We start from the raw sequence: 16,709 nt of genomic DNA on the forward strand, positions 1-16,709 counted from the left end.
CGTGACAGAACAGGCTACAATCACTACAACACTACAACACACTGTAATGACCGGACAGAGACTGAACAGAAACAGCAAACATTTAACACCAGGGACTAACGAGCAGGTGGGAGAAACACGGTGGGAGGAATCAGGACTGACGAGACAGGCAGGCAGAGAGACAGATTACTAGGGGAACAGACAGAACACATGTTACAAAATACCAGACAAGAATCTAACTTCAGACATTAACAGAAACCCACGTAAACAGACAAACACCGACCAACTATAATACAGGGATCATAACCGACAAAACCAGCAGAGTAAATTAAAATAATGCAGACAAAGAACTAGAAGTAAATACTAAGACATGAAATAAGGCACAGGACTAGGAACAAAGACATGGAACCAAAACACAGACTAAATTATAGATACTGAACTGACCAAACAATAAACTCAGAGAAACTCAGGACAGGATCGACCAGGCCCCTGTCTGAATGAATGGGGAGGGAGCCATAACGGCACTTTCAATGGTCAGAGTTGAGTAGAGTTGTATTGGGGATTCTTAAAGTGGCGTGTCTCCTCTACAAAATGTCTCTGGTAGTACTCGCCATGAGAAGTAAAACTGATTCACAACACACATACGCACACGCTTACTGGTTTATTTTATTGTTTTTTTAAATTTAGTTCGTTTTGTATTTATTTATTTTATTTAAACACACATTTACTGTTTTATTTTTCTATTTTATTTTATTTATGTAATGAACTGCATGACATTAATAATTGTTCTTTTGTATTATCTTTTAAGATTTGGTGATATTCTTCTTTGACATTCATGCCAATAAAGCAAAACTGACCTCATGTGTAAAATCAGTGGAGAGCTCCGTTAAGTCTAAAATGTTGGAGTTTATGAATATAAACTTTGTGACTGGCTAATACATGCAAATCATCAGTACGCTCTACAGTAATATGTTTATGCATTTTGAAGCATAATATGAACAAGTGTATTGTCTATTATATTAATATATATATTATATGTCTGGCAAAAAAGTGAATCCCAGGTTTAATATCTTTAAACGAAATGTTGACATCGGTGTGGACTGTAGTTTGTAATTTGGGTGAGATGATGTGAATTGTGTTTTTGTTCTGTTTCATATGTATGTAATCCTGATGATTGGTCGCTCAAGTTCCCCTATGTTTCTACTCTACGGTGATTGGTAGCTGCGGTTCCAACCTGTGGCAGATGATTGGCTGCTCCTGAAAGCCTGCTGTTTAAGAGGAGAAGACGGAGGAGGCCGGGGCAGGGGATTTTGTCATCTTCCTCTTCTCCCATCCGGCCACAGTTTAACTTTGCCTGAGCAGTTCATGTGCGTTGGGTTATTTTGAGTAGTAGGTGTGGGCTGCCAGTTCTGTTAACCTTGTTTTTATCCTGTTTATATTAGTTAGATATGCCAGTTGCTTGTTGTTGGTTTTCTAAGTTTGTGTTCTTGTGGCTCCTTGGGACTTGGGGAAGATGGGGCTCATTTCATGCTAAGCCCCTAGGCTGAGCGTTACAATCGGGCCTGTCCTGTAAAATATCATAGCACTAATATCATTAGGCTACTCTAGAAGTCAGACCTAGCCTATCTCCTGCCACCCTGCTATATTCATGTCATGATCATATGATTATGTCATGAGATAGACATGGTGACTTGCCCACTATAAGTCAGAAAAACGTAGTCCAAATTTGTTCTTGTTGTTTTCTTGTCAAGCTGGTGATGTCTGGATGATGATTGAAAATTGTGGATGAATTAGTTCAGAAGTTATATGTGATCACACCTGAGTGAAGGATTCAGGATTCATGTAAATTTTAGCCAATCTGTGGTTATTTCTCTGCCATATGATTTTGTGAACTTAAAAATCTTAGAGAGTTCTGTATCATGTTGACCATATCTTACCTGTCACCAGTGAAGCTGGAGAAGAGATGCCGTCAATATATTGTAGACTACATTTGCGATCAATTTGTATGTAGAATAGAGTTCCATGTGGGTGTGGACAATTAGCTTGCCTGGCAAATTGCAATACAATGCTGCAATGTATAAAGCTGTGTTGGATTTGGTCATGCACTTCACCATATCACCATAATATTGTCTCAAACAGACATTTTTGATCTAGAGGCATATTTTTGGGCTATTCTAATCGTAATTGAACTTCTGTAACATTAAAAAAAATTCTAATTTTTAACAATGACACAAAAACTGTTTTGTCTTCACACATCATCATGTGTTCACAAACAATACACCACACACATTTGTGCCGCCCCCATTTCAGTGGTCAGTTGATCGTTATATCAAGGTGGCTACAACAAGAGCAGAGGTGGACCGTTGCCACGCCAAAATTAAAGCATTATGTTTTCAAAACTAAAATTATGTGTATATATTGCTGGGTTTTTCTTAGTAATACATTGCCAGTTGAATTGTTATTTATATAGAAAACGAAACTATTGTTCAAAAATATCATATTTTTTGTGTTACAGTACGCGCGGTTTCAAAGAGAGATTTATTTTGAAAAGCCGTACCGGAATGTTCTTTAAGTAATCTCAGCTAGCTCGACAACATCTCAGCGGTTGTGTATTTTGAGGAAGTCCATTGATGATGTTGTTGCGAAAATAGACGTCAGGGAAAAGTTAATTACCCGTACTGTCTGAAGGACAACTGCCTGTCCGGCCTGCATCAGGTAACGTTATTAAATTATATCTTGTTAATTATGTGAACGCTGTAGCATTAGCACGCTAGCTATGCAGACAGCTAACTTAACGTAACGCAAGTAGAATCGATGCTTCATGGCTCATTAGAAATCACCCTTTCTTCGTTGGATTTAGCATTTATTTATGTAATTATTAGCGACATTTCTTTGGTGGGGGTTTTTTTACGTCAACAACGGCGACTTCCTCGTTGTGGTTATTTAGGTGACAGTTGTAAATTGCGTCACGGTCTTATTTACTCAAACGAGACAGTGGTAAAGTTAAAAGGAAATATAGAAAGAGGTTTCTGAAGATGTGTTAAAATTGTAATTTGCATGAAACAGATGCAGAATTTCTTTTATAGTTGTTTGTACTGTTTGTTTGCCCAACTTTATTTGTGGTTTTCACAAACTCATTTTCGTTCATATTCATATAACTTTGATAACACACAGACTAAAAAGGCTACTTAATTTAATCGAATAGAGAGAGAGGGAGATGCCGACAGTCAATGTCTCTCTGTGTTCCAGTGTGTGTGGTTTGTAGGGAATCTAATTTTAAAAGATTAGGTCCAATTTTATGCTTCTTTGAGATCACAGCTTGTGATCTTTGCTTTCAGAATAACTTAACTCCCTCAAGTAAGAAAGTAAATAAGACAATTTGACTTGATAGAAGTAAGTTGAATGGGAAGCATGTTGGGGGATTTTTTTTTACAGGCCACATTGTGTTGGTGTATGTGTGTGTAAGATGAGCTCTTTGTCTGATATGACATTGGAGTGTAATTATTTGTCCTTGCTATTAAAATACACATTTTACGGTGTGGAACCAAGCTTTAAAATGAGTGGTTTTGGCTGTCCAAATAAAAAAATGGAGCCAGGTAGCTTACAACATTATTTGGCAGTGTTTTTACTTCTTCTCAGCTTATGAACCATGAGTGTAGCATAATGTTTTTACACACACTGATACAACAGCTCTCAAATGAGGCACAATAACATAATTAAACAACTAAACTTTAGATGTATGTATGAGTAATACATTTCTGTAACCTTGTTTTTTATTGTCACAACAGTACCTGTCTGTCTTGTGACTTGATGCATGTGAAACAGGACGTTTATGTAGAACATACAGTGTGAACGGGAACCAAATAACAGAATCAGAGAGGGGGAAGAAGGTTATTTCTTTAGGCTATTTTAAAATTATATATATTTTATTCTTTTATTCTGTTGTGTACACATGATTATAAAGTCAACATAGACAACACAATACACGTACAAGGCCAGTTCCACTGTGGGCCTTTCATAAAGTCAAAACTGTTGTATGGCATATGAGAAGAGAGGCAGAGGAGAAAACTCACAAAATTGCACACAACACTGTTAAAGTAAAGTTAGAACCCCTTATCATCCTCCTCACCGCAGGTGACCCACATTTTTGAGAAAATAAATGGACCTCACTATATACAAAACTATGTACAGAAAACCCCCTCCCAGAACACGACAGTAAAGCAAGTGGACTTGGCACACGCTAACAATCAGCAAATTGCTCACATATTTATTTATGGTATATTGGTTGTAATTTTCATTTTGCCTGCTGGTACAGAATGCATTAACTGCTCTAAGTTTCACTTCCTGCTAAGCAAAAGTGAAGAATCGAAGACTATTTTTGGTTAAGGTGCTTCTGTATGTGAGACATGATTAGCAAACGTACATTGCTTTCCAGCCAGACATTGGTTCTCAGTTCCTTTTTTTTTTGTCTAGCATTACCCAGAAATCTCGATTGACGGTTTGGTCTTTTTGGTTCTTTCCAACATACAGTCCTGTGATGACTGTGATTGAAACTGCACAGTCCACAGCTTGGGTGGAGGGGCTGATTCAGTAACAGAATAATTGTTTTGGCCTCTCAGAGACTTTTTGCCATACTCGTGCCATGGCCCAATGGATGGAAATATCATCTACTGTTCATGTGGTCCACCACTTTAATCCAGACTTCAATATCTCAACAGTTATTTGCCGGCTTGCCATGCAATTTTGTACATTCAAGTTTCCCAGAGAATGAATCCTAATGTCTTTGGTGATACCCTGACATGTTTGATTCAGAGTGAAATGTTGCCACAAACATTGGATACTATTAGTACAGTCATTCATGTATAACGCAGCAGGATGAATTGGAATATCTTTCTATCTGGCGTCCAAAACTTTGTTTTATGACAAAATACCTGCAAACTAATGACATTCCCATCTTCATCAGTTGTTCTATGTTCTATGTTAAGTGCTAAACTAAGATGGTGAATAGGCAAACATTGTGCCTGCTCAACAGCAGCAAGCTTTAGCTCAGCCTTACAGAGCCATTAGCGTGACTGGAGACTTATAGTCCTGTTCAGAGACACCATGTGTTGTCAAATGAAATTACAGATAACAATTATCTTTGATATCTTTTCAGGATGTTACAGAAAATTCTGCTGGGTTTCCTGTGCGGAGTTGTTGCTTTGGCCGCAGAAAATGACACGGCACAGCAGGGTCCACCGGCGCTGCTGCTGGTGTCGTTCGACGGTTTCCGAGCGGACTACCTGAAGAGGTTCCCCATGCCGAACCTGAAGCTCCTGTACACCCAGGGGGTCCTGGTGGAGCAGCTCACCAACGTCTTCATCACCAAGACGTTTCCCAACCACTACAGCCTGGTAACCCGGCTGCTGTGCTTTTTGTAGGGTGGTGATGGCGCATAGATTAGATGCTTGTCTTTGGTGTGGGAGACCTGGGTTCAATTCTCACTGTGACCCATCCACCATTGTGTATCCCTGAGCAAGACACTTAACCCCTCGTTGCTCCAGAGGCGTGCGACCTCTGACATGTATAGCAATTGTAAGTCGCTTTGGATAAAGCGTCAGCTAAATGTAAATGAAAGATGATCTGACAGACAGCAGGATGTGATGTGTGTCTGAAAACACATCCTCCTTCTGGCTGTTGGCTGATAATGTAAACAGATGATAAGGCAGACTTGCATATGTGGTAAATCAGTCAAGCAAACATGAAAAGGCTGTAGAAACTGCTTTAGTCCAACTACAATTTAAGCAGACTTGACCAATTAAGTCTCAGAGTAAACTGAAATACACAATACGTTAGCATAACAATGAATTACGATGATCATGACAAAAACAATAACAGTTATCGTGTTCCCTCTCCAGGTGACAGGGCTGTATGCTGAGTCTCATGGTATCCTCGCCAGTAACATGTACGACCCGGTCAGCCACAAGCACTTCCACATCAACAACGACACCGACCCGATGTGGTGGAACAAAGCACAGCCCCTCTGGGTCACGGCGCTGGACTCTGGCTACAAGACGGGAGCAGTGATGTGGCCCGGTTCCGACGTGATCATCAGCAACCGCACGGCGACACACTTTATGTCCTACAACCCCGCTGTGACGTTCCAGCAACGACTGAGGAACGTGACAAACTGGATGTTGGGAGACGGAAAGGTAAAAAAGTTAGCTTACGTGTAATATATAACGTCTACGGTACAGACATATTTATTTACACTTTTATTTGCTTTGTGTCCCAAGTTTTCCATTGCTCTATCGCTGTTCTAAAACTGACTTAATGCCATTTTAGTGCACAGGGCAATACAATTAGGAAAGTCTGGTGGGGTCAATAGCCATTGTCTGACATGCTGTACCATTCACTCCATTCCACCAGGAGCCAGGAGTGAAGTTCGCAGCTCTCTACTGGGAAGAGCCGGACCGGTCAGGTCACCTATTCGGCCCGGACAATACAACTGCTATGGGCGAAGTGCTGAAGGAGGTACAGTAATGCGGTTAAGCTCAAAACCTCAGAGAAGCTCACTTGACAAAAAGTCTTGTCCTCAATACATTTAAACCTTTTTTTTTATACAATAAATGTGTGCTGATTTAGAACACTGAGTCAAAAAAAGGAAGAAAAGTTGAGAGATTTTTAGCTAAACTAGCGGCAGTGTTGATCAGAGGATTGCCTTGAAATCTGGGACTAACATTTATGCTCTTCTCAGGAAGACCTGTATTAACTGTGGTGATCCTCTGCCCTTTCCTCTAGACCTCTGGTGAAACATAACATTTGTTCAATACTTTTACTTTTTTCACCTCCATTTTTATGACAGGACAGTTGAGAGATAGTAAATAACCCTAACCTGGCCATTACAGCAAGGTCTCAGCCTCAGCCCTACACTGTACATTTGCGCTCTAGCGGTGAGCTAACCGGCGCCCTTCCTCTTACTTTTTTTTACAACCAAATAGCTGCTAATAACATTCCCATTAGCCTCAATTGTACTCTGACTCTAGTGGTATTTTACAAATGTCAGCATGCTGACACACCAAACTAAGATGGTGAACAGGGTAACCATTATACCTGCTTAACATCAGCATGTTAGCATTGTCATTATGAGAATGTTAGCATGCTGGCGTTAGCATTTAGCTCAAAGCACGGCTAGCATGGCTGTAGACATTTAGTCTCGTGAAAATTCTTTTTACTTATTGTATAGTTGTATTAATTAATCATTGAAAGTATTAGTTTTAGGTATATTAATAACCTATTAATCATAAACTAATAATCATCAACTGTTTTGATTTTAATTATAAAACAAACAGTTCCTGGCGGAGGACTCTTGTAGTGGGCTAGAATGAATAATGTTGTTACTCACCAAGAATATCCACTCATCTAGTTAACACTGAGTAACAAGTCATGAGATTAGAGGAAATTTTCATGTGAATCAACATTATCAGCAGTAATTATCAAGATTGTTGCCATGTGTATTAGTTCAAAGAATATTTGGTCATTGTGTTTATTTATATTTCCCTGTAATTTCATGTGAAATATTATTGTTTTAAATTCATTTAAGCTGGATTGAAGCAGCAGGTTTTTGGAAACATTTTCTTCATTGCAGGAAGTTTGTGTTCTTGCACGGCATGTCTATGATAAAGATGGAAATTCATTGTAAAAATGGCATACGCTTGCAAATGGCTCACTTGAGAGCTAATCAAATTTGCACAGAACTCCTTTCACTCTGGATTTGCTTGCAGGAAACAGTTATTGATCTCTGTGTCTCTCTGTATACGATCAGGTTGACGACAACATTGGCCTGCTGATTTCCGAGCTGAAGGAAACCGGCCTCTGGGGTCGCACCAACATCCTGATAACCAGTGACCACGGCATGGCTCAGTGCTCGGCCGAGCGCCTCATACGGCTGGATGGCTGCCTCCACCCTGAAAACTACACGCTGATCGACCTCTCCCCCGTTACTGCCCTCATCCCAAATAAAGGTAACCAGGTTCACATCAAGTGTAGCTTTTTATTTTCAGTGTAAACACAGATAAAGTCAGATTACTTTAAGTCACTGGTGCAGTGAAGTGTTGTTGGGGATTTGCTTTACAGACCCAGAGGCCGTCTTCACTGTCCTGAATAAGTGCCACCCCCATATGACCGCTTATTTGAAGAAGGCCATCCCTGATAGGCTGCACTACAGGAACAACGAGTGGATCCAGCCAATCATACTGATTGCTGACGAGGGCTGGACTATAGTGCAGCGAGGGAACAAGCTGCCACGGTGTACGTCTCGTACTTGTACTTATGATAACCAGATATTTGGTTAACAACAAAGTCACATGTAATGTGTGTCGCTCAATTGTCGCACACTTGCTTTTGCTCTACTCTGTTTATTCTGTCAATTTAATTTAACTCTAGCTCTTTTTGGTAATTTAGTCTTAATGAATTTTGGACCTGTCTGAAAGTGACCTCAATCTTTGACAGAAAACAAAATTGTATTAATATCAAATAGAGAAACTAAATTGTGTGGACATAAGGTCAGCATAACCTGGAAGACAATCATAGGACCACCAGCTCTCTCTCTCTCTCCTTCCCTCCTTCAGTGGGCGATCATGGCTACGACAACTCTCTATCCAGCATGCACCCCTTCCTTGTGGCGGCGGGGCCCAGCTTCCGTCAGGGTTACCGAATCAGCCGTTTAGAGAGTGTGGACGTCTACCCGCTCATGTGCCACCTGCTGTCGGTGAACCCGCGGCCCAATAACGGCACCCTGACCCAGGCTCGATGCATGCTGGCTGCCGAGACCTGCTGGGACGTCCCCCTGATGATCGGCCTGGTGGTGGGCGTCCTGTTGATGCTCTCTATAATCACTGGTGAGTCAGAATTATGACAACAGTAATTTAATATGTGTTATGTCCTTGCATAATATGAGCCAGTGGGTAGCATGTGGATAGAGAAAGGGGACCCAGGATAGACCCCACAAAATGTTTTTCTTAATCTTACCTTCCATTTACTAAAGAGGTTGTTTAGAGGGAGTTATTTCTTCACTTTGGTTTTCTGTTAAGATTCAGTTTCAGGTACATCTCAGGATTTCCGCTACTTTACTGACAAACTAAAGCGACCTGTTTGTCTTCAGTTCTGTTCAGGGCGCTGAGCCAACGCCGGGCGTCAGGCCCCCGGCCCTTCCAGAGGCTGCAGGTTGACGACGACGACGACGATGACCCCCTGCTGGAGTAAACCAGTCAGAGCACACACTAATCTCTATCCCCTATTTGTGCTCCAGTAGGAACTTGACATGTTGCACTTTACTCACCGAGGCCGCTGCGCTAGCTTTCACTCTGACGTGCTTGTGTTGATGTTCGCGTACAGACATGCAGTAGAAACACCTGTTGTTTTAAAAGCCTTCAGGCCTACTGACAGCTGCTGTAGGAACCACTGAATACTCTAGTTGTCACTGACCCTCCAAAATGTTGCTGTTGTTTGGGCTGCAACTGACGATGATTATTTTCATTGTCGATTATCTTCTCGAGTAATCGATTAGTTGTTTGGGCTATAAAATGTCAGAAAACGGTGGCAAATCTGTGTTTCCCAGAGTCCAAGATGACGTCCTTAAATGTCTCGTTTTGTCCACAACCCAAAGATATTCTGTTTACTGTTGTAAAGGAGAACATAAACCAGAAAATAATCACATTTAAGAAGCTGGAATCAGAGAATTTTTACCTATTTTGTTTCTTAATAAAATAAAAATTACTCAAAATGATCGATTATCAAAATAGTTTGTAATCGTTGCAGCCCTTGTTGTTACTGTTACAATAGACTTGAAAATGTGACAAAAGGCCAGTGGCGTTTTGTTGTGGAATGTAACTTCTTTTCAGGAAATACTGAAGGCTTTGTTTGGTGAGAGGATTTTCACAAAGTGAGGAATAATTGTATTATTTTGTTTTAAATAAGTGATTTAACACATTTGTTTTTTGTGGGAATTGTGTTTTATAAAAAACTTTATTAAAAAGTTTTTTGTAGCGTTACTTTTTGTCAGCAGAGGGAGCCAGTAGCTCATTTAAGATTTATTTAGCATCTCACTGAGGTGCTGAGGAAAGCTTGAAAGATTTTTATGTGGAATTTTTTTTGATTGTCTTTGATTTTTTTTAGATTTATGTGTTTACTGTTACTGTTTTGGCTTATTTGTTACACTGAAACCTGGGTCTGAGTCTTCTCAATGGCACTTACATTTTCCTTCCATCCTTATTTGCATGTTTGAAAACTTAAATCTAAATTGATTCATTTTTACTATTGGATTATAGTGTATAGGTAATAATAAATATAAATGCTACAGTAAAGTAAAATGGTGTTTTTTAAAAAGGGTGATTTCTATGCAAATTGTTCAGTAAGTGTAGTTGTGTCAGGCATCCATTCTGTATGTCCAGCATGTATATGAATTGTACCAAAGACTATGATTGAGATGCACAACAGATGCTCTAAGAGATTTTCACCATCTTAAAAAGAGACATTTTTACTGAGGGATTTGTTTTACTAAACAATATAATTGTTATTATTCACATTGGGTAGGACACTAACACATTGGATCACCTATATTTAAAATTAGCAGATCAAATTTAGAAGTTAAAAATCATTAAAGAGCAAGTTTCCATATTTATCTGACTTACTTTTACATTAAAATACCAAAGCCAACAAAGAATTGATCCTCCTCCTACTTATCGTCTGAATAGTCTTATATATGTTATTCCTGCAATAGAGCGCCTTGGTTATTCAGAATCCACCATACGCTGACCCGCTGCTGTAAATACTAGAGCCCAAAATGTGTATTCATCCGCAGCTGAAAGTAGTCCCCAACAAATGCACTATTTCCTCTTGTTTGAGTGACTTTTGCTAAAAACTACAGTGCCCAACTGTTTAAATTAAATGATTTAGGGTTTTTTTCAAGAAAAGGAAACAAACACAAATATATTTCTGAACTGTTTTCAGGGTTTACGTCTACAGTAGGAATCAATGGGTTTCGGGCTGAGTGCCACTGATAGGGTGGGGATGTGGGAAAGTATTGAGAGAAGGACTAACACATTATTGGTTTTGGTCTTTTCTTGACAATATCAAAACTATAGAATACTACCAGCCTCATCCTTTAATGCAGTGCTGCTTGCATGCATCTCCAGCCATGTACCTAATGCTATGTATATACTAATGCTTCTATTTGTGTGTGTGTAAATATGCTTCTTGCTGCTGAAACATGTGAAGTTATGTTCTTTCTACTGCATATAGCATTTTTAAAAGCATCAATTTATAAAATAACATTTGTTGCCTTGGTATTATCAGACCATGGTTAACATGACCGACTCACTCTAGTACTCCACTTATTCTGTGTATTTTACTGTAAAACTGCATGATTTGGTGCCATAAAACCATCCCGGTGTAAAATACAGGTCAGTGGTATGGAGGGAAATGCTGTATAGAAGCTCCCAGTCATGGTCTCATTTTTGTCATATCATATTTATGTCTTTGGTGTTTAAATGCTACATGCAAACTGCATCTTTGCACTCTGTGTTTGAAGTTACTGTTTTTAATTGTCTAGTTTTGAGAAGGGTAAAAAAATCCTTTGTAACTATGCAAATCCTGTGTGGCCTGTAGAGAGATTCCTGTGACATTTTCAAAATGAATAAAGTTGACTGAAAATCTGTCTTTTTGAGTGTCAAATCAAGTGTCAATAAATGGGAAGGAAAAGCGACACACATTTGGAAAAATTAATTTATATTCCTTTTATATTTTTTTTCTCCATTGCAGTCACAACATTACAATGTAATAAAATGGTAAATATATAAAATCAAACTCAATACTGACGCATATACATTTCTGTATCGTGTTCAAAACCAAATGAACTGTACGTTTTCATTTATATCTGTTTTACATCATTTAAAATCTCATAATTTCTATGTAGTCATCTGTATGATTGTAAATCTTTGTCTCTTCACAGATAAATAGACTTTATTTTCAGGAGGTATTGTAACAAAAATAACACATTTCCTAATGCGGCCACTTGGAGCCTTTGAAAATATCATTCAACTCTTCCCCAGAATGCTTTTTACGCTATCATAGACACAAAATACACAGACGCACAAGAGATACACAATGTGTCTTGTCGCTTCTCTCCTGTTTCGCTTGTGTTTGTCTCAGAAACATTCGGTGTGAATTTGGGACTCCTCAAAAGACCAGAAGATCCCTGAAAAGTGTTTTTATGAGCTGATGCAGGAGAGGTTTGAACACGGTTTATGACAGCAGCCATCATTTCTACAGCGAAGACAGGAGATTTTAGCCAGACAGCCCCTGCTTTCATTTGAGTAAAAAAACACAGGACAACTGTTTTTTTTCCTCTTTAAACATGTCCTTCCTTAAGTTTGAAATATGTGCTAATGTGTTGAACTGTTCATTGGCATGTAGCTGCACACTGAAAATATGACCATCTTATCAAGCCGTTTAATCACATCCACCGATTTTTCTTAAAGGGTTGTTATCCAAAAATCATAGTTTCTCACTTATCTATTAGTACCATGTCATGTAGATAGGTTTAGTTTTATTTGCCCAAGATTTGAGATATTGGCCTCCACCCTGATACAGAGGAGGTAAATGGGATTTCATCTGTCGAGCTCAAAGCATAAAAGTCACATTTTAAAAGAATAGTAATAGTTTAATAGAGTCAGATGGGAAGACTGATACCACTCTCGTGTCTGTACGCTAAATAAAAAGCTACAGCCAGGAGACGCCTAGCTTAGCATTAAGGCTGGAAACAGGGTGAAACGGCTATCCTGCCTCTTAAAATCTTAGTACGGATTAAACTTTGTATTGTAGGTGGATTTGGAGAGAGCCTTGCTAGATGTTTCCCACTGCTTCCAGTCGTTATGTTAATGTTATTTTGGAATTTGGGTAAATTGACAAGTGAAAAATTTTGCCAATAGAGTGAAGTTCACTTATTTCGAATGCAAACCGTGTTCTGACTTGTTTTTAAAAAATAGTTTGACATTTTTGTTAAGTTAGATTTTGTCAAGGACACATTTTTACATTCAAATTTGAGTGCTAATTAGCTAGCTAGCTGTTTCCCGCTATATCCATTCTTTGTGCTAAGCTAAGCTAACCTCTTCTCGCTCCAGCTTAATTTTTTTGCGTACAGATATGGGATTGGTGAAAATTATTGAGCATTTAAATTATCCCATTAGCAAAATATAAAATATGAAAGGTTAAAATTTACATTTCTGTCCTCTAAATAAATAAATAAAATAATGTTTTCACCAATCATCGCTGGTCTTGATGGTTTTCCTTTGCATGGCAATTGAAAATATTTTTTTGTGTTTATCAGGAATGTGAGAGACAAATATTGTTGGTCTAATTATTCATCTGTTCATCCAAATATCTCTTTTTCCAGAGAAACTGAACCAAAGCTTGGCTGTGGCTGTCTGGCGAATCACCTCCAAAACCTTCATCCTCCCTACAGATCTAATATCAGTGTGCTTATACTCAAGACAACACGATGGCACAGACTCCTACGAAAACACAGTTTCCAGTTAAGCCGGATTTTTCTTCACTCGTCTTACATTCTGGTTATTTATAAAGAACGTTTACTATCAGTACATTTGAAAGAGCCATCTAAGTGAACTTATCGAACATAGATCCAACCAAGGATTACCAGAAAAAGGTATTTACAATCAGACGGCCAATCACGAGAAAATAAAAGGTACTTTTGCACATTGAAATCTCTAGAGCTACTTTTTTCCAAGCTGAAGAACACAGTAGAAAAGCATGACCCCGACAAAATAAAAACTCATGGTACATCTTATTGATACATCCACATTAAGGTTTAGTTTGACCCTGCCCTGTGCTTATAGTATCCACACCTGAGTCAAATCATGGAAATCCTTCCAACTTGTTTCCATGATTGAATTTGAGTATTTGTGCCAAAACAACCAAACCTCTGCGGTTCTAAAAGGAAAGGATTTCAATTGTCATTGGACTCAGATCTGGTAGAAACTGGTCTGAGATCAGAAACAGCTTAGTGTCTGGCCTCGATTTCTACAAATCCATGATGAGTAATGATAATTTTCACAGCTCTGGACCAAGCAAGTAAAACTTTGGCTAAAAAAAGCATATGAAGCATTACTGACACATACAGTAGTTTGCGCTCGCACATACATACACACACCATACTCTCACACACACACACACACACACACACACACACACACATACACACACAGCCTAACCACAGGCCTCATATGCTTTGCAGACCCTGATAGTGGAACCATAATGTGTTTATCCAAAGAACAAAAAATAACTTTCTGGTTTTACTTTTCACAATCAGTTGCACATTCCTGTCTCAGGAGGTTGTATCAATCCTGGTTATTACCAAGGGACAGGTACATTGCACAGTTACCCCCCCCCCCGACCAATTTTAACCCATCAAAAGACAAACTTTTTGGGGAAAAATGTAATTTAAGTCCATAGAAATGATCTGCAGGACTACCAAATTATCATAAACAAATAGTACATCACATGTTTGCATGTTAACACTTTCTGGTTTCCTTTTCTCTGCAAACAAAGACAAAAAATGCAAAACATTGAATTGAAATAAGAACAGGCAATACATAAGAACAGTGATGTGGTATGTTTGTAAAGGTTATCCAAGCCCAGAACCGTTCTGTCTGTCTTGCATAGCTGTGGATGTGTAGCCATACAATAACACTGACTTGATTTTAATTCCTTACAGAGTGGGCCTGGCTAAGGCTCAGGGTTTTGGGGTTTCATTTGTAGCGTACAGACTCAACTGTAGAGTGTGGATCCATGACTTTTTGATCGCTGGGTGATCTGAAGGGTCAAACAAAATGGACATGGTAGGAAGGTATGATACCTGCAGTTTATGTAGCTACAGCCGAGTCTGAATGCCACACATGAATACTTCTATATAAAGAAGGAGTTGTGTTTTTTGGTTGTATCAGACCTGATTTGGCTGTGTTAAACCTGATCTGTGATTGGCTGGAGCTCTGGGTGCAAAGGGGCCATGGTTTGGGTCCAGGTGCCAGGGAAGGGAAAAGCCAGTGGCTATAGTTCTGGGCAGCTCAACATAAATCTCCCTGTTAACCACCCAGAAGCACATACGAAGCTGTGACTCTTCAAACCTTTAAGCCTCTGCAGTAACCACTACCGTGTAGGAGCACATGTGCCTTCATATCAAGAACATTCATGCAAGAAATTCACGAGCACGATCTGTGAAACTAACAAATATTCGTCTAACTGTGTTCTCTATATGTCACATATTCAGGTTGTTAGGACAGCGTGCTAACACAGTATGCTGTATACCTTTTACTTCTGTGCTCTGACACACTGATCCCATGCTTAATGTACATTGCACGTCCACATCAGAGTGTACCAAAAAATTAGCACCACCCTCCTGAAGTTGTTCTTTTTTGCTCATAACCATGACTCAGATAGCGTGAAAAAAATTCCACCTCCACTTCTGTCGAGTGAATAAGGCATTGCAGCTTTTATGTGTCACTCAGTTTTCACAGAGGCAGAAGGTGTTGCTGTTTTTATGTACACTCTGTCCACGAGGAAACCCAGATTGAGTGAATTACATTATTCAAACGATCTGAATGTGAAACAATCAACATACTTGGCCAAATTCTTCATACCTCTGTAACCACAACTATACAAAAACCACCCAGCTTTACTCAATAGCACCATATGAATATTGTTCCCAAATTATAAAGGGGTAAGGGATTATTGGACGTTAGTGTGTGCGTGTGTGTTTATGTGTGTTCAAGCGGTGAGGTAGGGATACATCCCATGTTGTTACACTACTTTTCCCTGTGTGTGCATGTTTGTGCTAAGCATATCTCCCTGCGTGTGGAGGAAAACCCTGTATGTATGTGTATGTATGTGTATGTATGTGTGTGTGTGTGTGTGTGTGTGTGTGTGTGTGTGAGCGTGTACACTAAGCACATCTCCCTGCGTTGGAGACTTGCATAGCTTCTGCAGGACAGGAAGAGCAGTTGTCCATTTGGACGGAGCCTTTGGCACAGCCTTGGCCGATAACTGAAGGCAGTACTGAAGTTGCACCATAGATTTCAAAGAGACAATCTGCCCTTATTGCACCATAAGTACATGTGTGTTTCATACTTGCACCATATGAAGTGGGATTAGCAGCCAATTGACTCTGTAGCTTGAGTGTGTTGCACCATATGAACCGATGCTGCTGCTTCTGTAACGCGATCGCACCTAATGAATCTTTTGCTAATTTGAAGCAGTAGCAAATTAACTGATTTGTATTTAATCTACTAGCACCACAGAAAAGTAAAGTAAGCTCACTTTTTGTTCACATTGTTCAAACGTAAAGGGATATGTCAACATTTTTTCACCTGCCTCATTTGGCTGTAAAATAATAATAATATCATTTTAATGATGTATTAATCTGTTATAATTATTTTTAGATTAACTGATGGATCATTTAGTCTTCAACAGTGGTTCCCAACCTGGGGGTGGGGACCCCACTAAGGGTCGCAAGATAAATCTTAGGGGAAGATGATGATTCACAGAATAGGAACACAGGAAAAAAAACTAGATGACTGTATGTTCTAATGTTTGATTTGCTCTTTTGTAAATTCTTGAATAATTGTATCTCTTCAGACCTCTGAAAATTAATCAGATAAAACAAAAACACACAAACAAAA

The 16,709-nt window shown here is 39.2% G+C and overlaps 1 protein-coding gene across 1 annotated transcript; it reads left to right on the forward strand.

The window, feature by feature from the left end:
- Window positions 1–2,541: 2,541 nt before the first annotated feature.
- Window positions 2,542–11,674, forward strand: enpp4 (ectonucleotide pyrophosphatase/phosphodiesterase 4). The gene is made up of 8 exons (XM_046060891.1): window positions 2,542–2,694; window positions 5,135–5,372; window positions 5,877–6,170; window positions 6,388–6,492; window positions 7,784–7,982; window positions 8,095–8,268; window positions 8,589–8,858; window positions 9,122–11,674. The coding sequence occupies exons 2-8, from the start codon at window positions 5,136–5,138 to the stop codon at window positions 9,220–9,222; spliced, it is 1,380 nt and encodes a 459-aa protein (XP_045916847.1). The 5' UTR covers window positions 2,542–2,694; window position 5,135; the 3' UTR covers window positions 9,223–11,674.
- Window positions 11,675–16,709: the final 5,035 nt, after the last annotated feature.

The sequence above is a fragment of the Micropterus dolomieu genome, linkage group LG01 (assembly GCF_021292245.1).
Source record: "Micropterus dolomieu isolate WLL.071019.BEF.003 ecotype Adirondacks linkage group LG01, ASM2129224v1, whole genome shotgun sequence".
Lineage (NCBI taxonomy): Eukaryota > Metazoa > Chordata > Actinopteri > Centrarchiformes > Centrarchidae > Micropterus > Micropterus dolomieu.

Coding starts and splice junctions, on each gene's coding strand:
- enpp4 (XM_046060891.1), top strand. CDS start 5,136: ATGTTACAGAAAATTCTGCTGGGTTTCCTGTGCGGAGTTGTTGCTTTG. Junction 6,171..6,387: donor GGATGTTGGGAGACGGAAAG/GTAAAAAAGTTA, acceptor CCATTCCACCAG/GAGCCAGGAGTGAAGTTCGC. Junction 8,859..9,121: donor GATGCTCTCTATAATCACTG/GTGAGTCAGAAT, acceptor GTTTGTCTTCAG/TTCTGTTCAGGGCGCTGAGC.